The 8960-nt window shown below is 50.6% G+C and overlaps 1 protein-coding gene across 1 annotated transcript; it reads left to right on the forward strand.

The window, feature by feature from the left end:
• The first annotated feature begins 2645 nt into the window (after window positions 1-2645).
• Window positions 2646-6341, forward strand: POU4F2 (POU class 4 homeobox 2). The gene is made up of 2 exons (XM_082237836.1): window positions 2646-3249; window positions 3814-6341. The coding sequence occupies exons 1-2, from the start codon at window positions 2974-2976 to the stop codon at window positions 4750-4752; spliced, it is 1215 nt and encodes a 404-aa protein (XP_082093962.1). The 5' UTR covers window positions 2646-2973; the 3' UTR covers window positions 4753-6341.
• The last annotated feature ends 2619 nt before the right edge of the window (window positions 6342-8960 follow it).

Consider the following 8960-nt stretch of genomic DNA (forward strand, 5'->3'; position numbering starts at 1 on the left):
CCTTGTTAATTAGAACATAATTTAAAGTTTGAAATTATATCACTGATGAAGTAGCCTAATTAGTATGACGATATGTTAATGGCCTACCGAGACAGCCCTGTGGAGGGCTGACATGAACTCCTTAAAGGCTTGCAAGAATCTGCTCCCTTTCTATGTTGCCATTAATAAAAGATTTCTATAGACTTCAGCCTTTCAACGGTTACATACAATTTATAGTACACACAATGCATTAGCCCATAGTGCTGCTCCGTGGTTTGCTCTTTTTTTTTTTTTTTTTACTATTATGAAAACTAATAAATTCGTCAAGCTGAATTAAGCATACAAATCAGATGAGGCATAACAGATTACATATTGAAGCGCTGTGTCTCCCGAGCCTAAATGAAATTTCAATCTAATAATTCCTTCCTGGCCCGGCCATAATTTGTTTAGAGATGTTGTTCCACTCCTTTCCAAGCGCTGTTCGCACAATAATTAAATGATACTCAAGCTTTTAACTTTGATTTATTTCATTTCTCTGAGCTGGCGACAGTGAGAGCTGATACAATGGATTTTTATTATTATTATTATTATTTCCCTGAAAATTACGAAGCCTATCGTTTGGGGTGAGAAACCTGCTGGAGCCGCCTAGTGTAAAATTAAGGCACACAAAAGGGCCAGCTGTATTGAAATAAGTCACTCAGCAGCCTTCCCCCCCCTCTCTTTTACACACTCACCCACCCACACCTATATATATTTTAAATATGAAACCCATCCATCATAAAACTGACAGAGCCAAGGAACTGGCTGGGCTCAGAACATCATGCGGCTTTGGGTGGCACTAAGATGCCGGATTGCAAGAGGTGAAAGAGGAGGATGGTCTGAACATTTGGGGGCATCTCCTCCCCCTAGTGTCACGCTAGCCTGGAGAGGTCCATGGCACCCGTGGAAATCCCACGTGGAACTCTTGCATGAGGCCAAGCGGAAAAGCAATGGCACGAGGGAGACAGGCTGCTGGCTGGCAGGGAGCAGAGCCATCAGCTGGTCCCAGGCTCTGCTCTGCCCCGCCCTTCGCACCCCCTCCAGCAAGCAGCTCCTCCTCCCGCAGCGCCTGGCCCCTGAAGGCGGGCAGCTTCATCCAGCCTGCAGAGCGCGACGCAGGAGACGGCAAACAAAGGTGATGGTGCGGAGGAGCGACCGAGGGGAGGCGACGGCACCACCCTCTGGCACGCGCCCACTTCGGAGGAGGAGGAGGAGGAGGAGAGCGGCACAGGATTCCAATTCCCAAGAGCCACCGCGGCAGGATAAAAACCAGCGCCAGCGGCAACTCAAGGGACTCGTGCCAGTCAGTCTCTGGGGTAGCGGGTGTGTAGCGCGGGGTTTCCTCCCGCTGCACCTGCGCAGTGAAGTCTCTCGGGGCAAACTGCCTCCACCCCCCCCCACTCCGCGGTGGCTAATGAATGATAATAACTCGAATGGAAAGGCTTTCACCCTTCTCCAGACCCCTCCTTCCCTTCGCTCTCTCCGCCTCGTGGAAGAAGAAGGGTGGACTTGTCTCTCCCCAGCCCCCTCGCGACAATATTGCAACAGCCCCAACCAGGGAGCTGCCTCAACGTATGAACACAAGCCAAGGGAGATAGATACGGTTAGATTATATTCACACACACTCTCACACTCTCTCTCACAGCACTACTCTATGGACTCCACACAGAGGCAGAAAAAAGCGCAACCAAATACTGTATGTCATCTACCTACAACTATAGTCACACACAGAGACACACAAATACACGCACATTCTGCTATGCTTCGAAACAGTCCGCTCTCTCCTTCCTCTTTCAGCCTCTCAGAAAGGACCACGACGTGGCCTCACGGGGACCCCCTCTCTCTCCAGCAACGAGGTCTCCCTCACTTGCTCTCCACAGGACATTTTCTCTCGCACTTTTCCACCCCGTGTCCCCTCACTCACACACTTACCCTCCCCTCGCCACACATCATCCTGCCAACATATTTGTGATGATACAGTATATCCCTTTCAGGTTCCCTCTTAGCATTAACGTCTAATATCTCTCTCTCTCTCACACACACACACACGCGCAGCTCATACAATCCCTCGCTCCCTTCTCCGTCTCCCTCCTCGCGCTCCTCCAGCCCCTCGCTCGGCAGTCACACACGCGCGGGCTCTCTCGCAGGACGCATGCGTCTCGCCTTGTCAGCCCGCGTCCAATGGGCGACGAGCAGAGAGAAACAGAGGGAGACAGAAAGACTCGCTCAGCCCAGTTACGCGGAGGTCTCGCTGGCTCGCGCTCGGCACCTGCCAGGCCAAGGTGTGCCGCAGCCCAGCGCTCAGGCGGCGTCCCAGCCGCCGAGGAAGGAACAATAGGGCGAGGCTAGAGCGCTCCTCCCGCCTTTTTCCCTCCCTCTTTTTGCTGCTGGGCGGGCAGGGAGGGGAAGCCGGCGGCGAAGAAAGAAGGCAGCGCTTCGGGGCTCTTGCTCCAGTTTGAGCAACAGCTGCCGGGGCTCCGAGCTGAGAGAGGCTGGGCTGGGCGGGGAGGGGGCTTCTTGGGGCGCCGGGAGCAGCGGAGGGCGGGCGGGACGAGGGGCTTCTGGCGCTTCAGGGGGAGGCGCTGGGGAGGGGAAGGAGGGGCGCTGAGGAGAGCCGAGGAAGGCAGGCAGGCAAGGAGGACTAGCAGGGAAGGGGCAGGAGGAGGAGGAGGAAGGGAAGGGACTTTCCCCAAAGAGTTGGGGGGCGTCCTAGTGACAAGGCAGCGAGAGGGGGGGGGCGAGGCGAGTAAAAAGCCAGCGGCGAGGCGGCTGAGGGGGCAGTTGGACGGCGGAGAGTGGCGAGAGGCAGAGGCTTCGCCGAAGGGGCAGGCAGAGGACGCGAGAGCCGGCGAGGCGCCTCAGTCTGACGGGGCGGCGGCGGCGGCCGCTGAGGCAGCAACTTCTCCTCGCGCCTTTTCCCGCCTCTTCGCCTCCTCGCCTTTCCCGCCGGCCACCATGATGATGATGTCCCTCAACAGCAAGCAGCCCTTCGGCATGGCGCACGGAGGTGGCGGCGGCGGCGGCGGCCTCCACGAGGCCAAGTACTCGGCCCTGCACTCCGCGTCGCCCTGCACCTCCTCGGCGGCCGCCTCCGTGCCGTCGGCCAGCTCGCCCAGCATCTCCAACGCCGGCAGCGGGGGCGCGGGCGGGCGCAGCAGCGCGCCCAGCAGCACCACCAGCAGCAACAGCACCTCGGAGGCCCTGCGCCGCGCCTGCCTGCCCACCCCGCCGGTAGGTCGCTCCGTCGCTCCCGAGTGCGGGAAGGGTGGGAAGGGGGCAGCCCAGGCGCCGCCGGCATGTTTATTTCATGGCCAGGCAGCAAATCAACCCCGCGCGCCTCCCGCCCTCCCCAAACCCAGCGCAGGCTTCCAAGGGGCTGCCATGAATTTTTACGACCTGCGATGCTGCTGCCGAGCCGGGCTGGGAGGGGGGGGGGGGAAGCGTCAGAAAGAGAGAGAGAGTTAGAGTTGCCTGACTGCCCCCCTGCTTCTTTCCCCTTCTTTCTGCCCTCGTTGCTTTCCCACTTTCTCTTTCCTCCCTCTTCCTCTTCTCTGCCTCTCTCCCTCCCTTTTTCTATACATTTCTTTTTCCATTTCTCTCTCTCTTTCCAGCTCTCTCTTTCCCCCTATTTCTATCTCTCTTCTCTCTTCCTTTTCTCTTTTCATCTCTCTCTCATCCCCCCCCCCCGTCTCTCTCTCTGAGCAGGGCTGGGCTACCTCGGATGGCACCCCGAGGAGCAAGGAGGCGAATTCCCTCTTGGCAGCAGTAATGTGTGCCTTCTATTTGCAATTGCAGAGCAACATCTTCGGCGGTCTGGACGAGAGCCTGCTGGCCCGCGCGGAAGCCCTGGCTGCGGTGGACATCGTCTCTCCCGGCAAGAGCCACCACCACCACCCGCCGCACCACAGCCCCTTCAAGCCCGACGCCACCTACCACACCATGAACACCATCCCGTGCACGTCGGCCGCCTCCTCCTCCTCGGTGCCCATCTCCCACCCCTCTGCCCTGTCCGGGAGCCACCACCACCACCATCACCACCACCACCACCACCAACCCCACCAGGCGCTGGAAGGGGAGCTTTTGGAACACATCACGCCAGGGCTGGCGCTGGGTGCCATGACGGGCCCCGACGGCTCGGTGGTCTCCACGCCGGGCCACGCTCCCCACATGGCCAGCATGAACCCCATGCACCAGGCGGCTCTCAGCATGGCCCACGCTCACGGGCTGCCCTCGCACATGGGCTGCATGAGCGACGTGGACGCGGACCCGCGGGACTTGGAAGCCTTCGCCGAGCGGTTCAAGCAGAGGAGGATCAAGCTGGGGGTGACTCAAGCGGATGTGGGCTCGGCCCTGGCCAACCTCAAGATCCCCGGGGTGGGATCCCTAAGCCAAAGCACCATCTGCAGGTTTGAGTCGCTCACCTTGTCCCATAACAACATGATTGCCCTCAAGCCCATCCTACAAGCCTGGCTGGAAGAGGCGGAGAAATCGCACCGGGAGAAGCTCACCAAGCCGGAGCTCTTCAACGGCGCAGAGAAGAAGAGGAAACGCACTTCCATCGCGGCTCCGGAAAAGAGGTCCCTGGAAGCCTACTTCGCCATCCAGCCGCGTCCTTCCTCGGAAAAAATAGCGGCCATCGCGGAGAAACTGGATCTCAAGAAGAACGTGGTTCGGGTCTGGTTCTGTAACCAGAGACAGAAACAGAAACGGATGAAATATTCCGCTGGGATTTAGAGCCTTTGGAAACCTTTCTGCTTAGAAATTTTTTTAAAACCCCAGAAAAGTAAAATAATAAGTAAACACTAACATTGCAAGGAGACTTTTCCACTTCGATTTCCGGAAGAGAAAGGAAGAGGCCAGAGTTCATCAAGAGGGTCAGACTGAAACACACACACACACTGTGAGAGAGAGAGAGAGAGAGAGAGAGAGACTTTGACTGGAGAAGTAAATTGTCAAGTTGAGAAAGTTGGCAGCAGAAATAATTGGACTTGAAAGCTCAGACTTTTTGAGCAGGCATCAAAGACAGACTGATTGTGTGAAAGCAGATAAGAAATCTTTATAAAGGACTGAAGACGTATCAAGTAAGAGTTGTTTTTATTCTTAAAGACATCGTCTTTGTTCAGATGTAAGAGTACCCTTTGCAGCTATTTTTCAGGAAAAAATAATAAACCGATTAGAGAGACTGAAACTTTAATCTAGAGTTGAAACTTATACCGTAAGAGAGGCGTCTCAAAAGTATTTTGATTTTTTTAAAAAATAAGATGGCAGGTTTTCTGCGATTACACTGCATATTATAAATATATATATATTTTTACTGTGGCTATTATCTGTTTCCTTCTCTTAAGTGATAATGTGGAAGGAAAGCGCTGATCCTGCTGTGTTCACAGATCTTTTAAGAGCTATTATTAGATTACTGCCAAACAACCCCTTGTAAATTATTGATTTATCTCTCTAGTAACTTCATTTTGTGCTCATCCTAATTAATTGCACCTCTTTCATCAAAGTCTAGATAAAAAAAAGTTAAAAGGAAAAAAAGTATGGTTAGTGTAAATTCATTATTTTCCGTTGGTTGGTAGCGTTTACGAACTTTAAACTTTTTATTACTATTTAAGAAGGAGGAATCCTTTTGGCCATCTGTATATTTTCACCTGAATTGAAACTGTTTCTCCAGCAAATATTTGTAAGGCGTTCTCACTCTATAGTGGCTGTCCTGCGTTCTTTGTGTAGAATGACTCACTTGTCCAAGGAGGTATTTGTTGACTGCGTTACATATTTAATGGGGGGATTCCCCAGATCGTCCCCACCACACGCTGCTTAAAAAGACGCCCCTTGAGTAGGCGACAGGGTGGTGGGTTCCGTTGCTTTTAGATTTCCTTTCATCTAAGTAGCTATCTGTTCTAGATTTCAACGCTATTTCTCGTCAGTGTTCGGGTCTCCTAGTTACTCTTTATTTCCTTTGATTGCTAGAGGGTGTTTTTTCTCTCGCTTTTGCATTATTTTCGGAGGTTTTGTTTGTAGAAAAGCCAAAACGATATTAGGGAGAGCAAAGGAGAGCGAGAGAGATCGGGCGCGCAAGAGATAAAAAGGGAGAATGCACTGTTTGTAAATTCACATTGTTCGGTACAACTCTTTTGAAACAAACCCTCCCCGAGGTGCTTAGATTGTGGTACCGTTGTGTATTGTAAATAATTCATTCAGAATTGACGCACATACAGTTATATTCTTACAGATTTCGCTGCATTGCTGTTATGTTCGAAAGGCTCTTTGAAGTCCTACTTCTGTACATTATGACGATTTCTTTGGTTTTGTTAATAGAAAGTTTATTTATTATGGTAATGTATTGATTTATTTAAAATGTTGTTGAATTGTCTTTCATTAAAAAAAAAGATTTTAACGTTTTATTGACAAAAAAAACCTGTTTCCCGAGTTCCTTCCCCCCACTCCCCCCCTCCTCATTTTAGATTGTGTTATTGAATTTGAACTCTTTCCAAAACGCTACAGAGACTTGTAATTCGAACTCACTTCTTTGGAAACAGATTTCACTGGAATCAGTGGGACTTACTTTCAATTCATTGGGTTTAGGATCAGCTAGTCAAGGTATGAGTTATTTCTTTGAGCAGCCCTTTCTATTGACCCAAAGTATTTCAAACTCCTGGCGTGTATTCAGACTAGGAGAGAACCACAGATCTCTGTATTGGCATTTATTTTCTGGACCTTGCAAGGATTACGTTATTGCTTTCCTCCTGCGCATCGTATGTAATTCCATAACATTTCCTTGATGGGCTTCAGTGTATTGTGGCTGTAGATAGCCAGATTGCAAAAAACCCGGGGCATGGAAAATGACTATGGCGCTTAGGGACTTTGGAAGGGAGCTATTCAATTAGCCCGTCTTCGTAGCTGGACTCTGGGAATGATGACGAGGGCAGGTTGAGTCCCCAGAGCTCAGCGCCACCACCGCAGTGCCAAGCGCATAAGCAGCAAGATCAAGAGACAGACAGAACCGGGGAGGAGGAGAGGAGAGAGGGGGTGAAGAAGAAGAGAAAGGCTTGCCCGCTTATTTGTCCTCATTTCCTGTACTGCTTAAAGTGCTTCAAAGACATGCGGGGGTGGGGGTGGGGGAATCAGCTGCAGCATCACAGCTAAACAAATCTAACCAATAGCGGAGCCAAGTTTCAAATGTAGGCTGCTGCAATCCTAAACAGACTTAATACGAAGTAGGCCCTACTGAACACAGGCTACTTTTCGAATGAAAATGCACAGGGTTAGGCAGGTTAGGAGTGCAGAGGTTTCTACAAGATATTCAGGTGGAGAACTTTTCATGTGCTCCTAACCTAGAACAAGACACACTTCTGTGGGAAGACCGAAGACGCCCCAGGGAAAGATCTGAAAAAAAGACAGCAGATTTTCTTTCCCTCACCCCACCACCCACAGACAAACCGCTGCTGTAGCTCCCCTTGGGTTTGATAAGCGGCCACGAATTGCCCCGGATCAAGAGCTAAATTTAAATGATGCCATGCGATCAAAAGATCGCCCAGAAGGAGCTATATAAATACCCGACAGAACTATGCTGTCCTGGTAAAGAACTAGCAGCCCATAGAAAGCTTTGTATCTGGTGTGTTGTGTCTCCTTGGAATCAAACCGAGGTGTGCAAATTGGCAACCTTATTGCCTAAGGAGACACGTCTTTGATGTAGCGAGTTTGAATGGGGGCGGGAGGGGGGAGCTGTTTTCTGCTGGAATTTTAAGGCTCTGGTGAGCTTATCTACATCCCCCCTAAAATGGTGTTAGGGTGATAACATGAAGTCTTCTTGTCATTGCCATTCTGGAGCCGGGTCTGTGGCCTATGAGAGACTGGTCTGTGAGCAAAAAAAAAGGTTCCAGTATTTTTTAAAAAAATCTTTTATTTGTTTTTTTTACGTACAAAAGTAAGCGAGTGGAAACAGCCTCACCACCCTTCCCTTTCCACCCTTTCTTCCGCCCACCTTTGATTTTTCGGTGACAATGATGATATTGCCACTGCAGCCGATCTGCTCCCTGCCGCCAGTGCTTTCAGCACCAAGGACAGCTCCTCGGCGCTCTCTTGCTCTCAGTTCAATCTTGCCAGTTTGCCAGAGGCTGTCTCTTCCCTTTCACAGAGGGAGACAGCGAAGAAGAGAGAGGCAATGAGAGAGAGAGAGAGGGGGGGGGGCGGCGGCGGCGGAGCGAGCTGGGAAGGAGGGGTGGGTGGAGGAAGGGAGATGAATGTGGCAGCTTTTTGCTACTGGGACTCAGCAAACTAAACGAAGTTTCATTTGATCTTAGAATATACGCTCACGTGCGAACCTACTGCAAATACGTTTAAGAAAACAAAATACCGAGAAAGGGGGAAAGATTTGCAACGGAGGCGCAAAATATTGGCAACGAAGCCACTTAATATTTTGAGCTGACACAAATCCATAGGCTTTGTACATATGACAGAGAGAAGAATAAAGGGCGCTACCCCCCACCGCCGACAGTACAAGAGTTGATATCTCGTTGCTGAAATGATGCATCATATTATAATGGTGTAATTTCACCATTAATCGATCAAATAAATCTTTCTTCGCGTTATGTTAATTCAGAGCCCTATTGCTTCCAAGCACAAAGTATTTCTCTTTCATTTGCTTATTAGGTGTAATCAGGAAGGCATTCGAAGGAACTGTGTTTTCCTTGATCTCTTGTTTTTCTATGAATGCAGGTTCCTTGCCTGATAAACTGATACAGACCAAAAAAAACCCTGATTTTGTTGGCTACAGTCTATTTCGATTTTCTAGAAAGTAGCGGCATCTGACGCTAAAAGGAAGAAGTTAGTCGGTTCTTTGTAACGCCACCTTTTAAGATTCGCCTGTCGGTACCGAAATATTATTATTGATACACTTTGAACGGCTAAGAAGTGCTTCCTAGGAGGCCTGATAGTCTTTCAAT

The sequence above is a fragment of the Podarcis vaucheri genome (assembly GCF_965113315.1).
Source record: "Podarcis vaucheri genome assembly, chromosome: 9".
In the NCBI taxonomy this organism is placed as follows: domain Eukaryota; kingdom Metazoa; phylum Chordata; class Lepidosauria; order Squamata; family Lacertidae; genus Podarcis; species Podarcis vaucheri.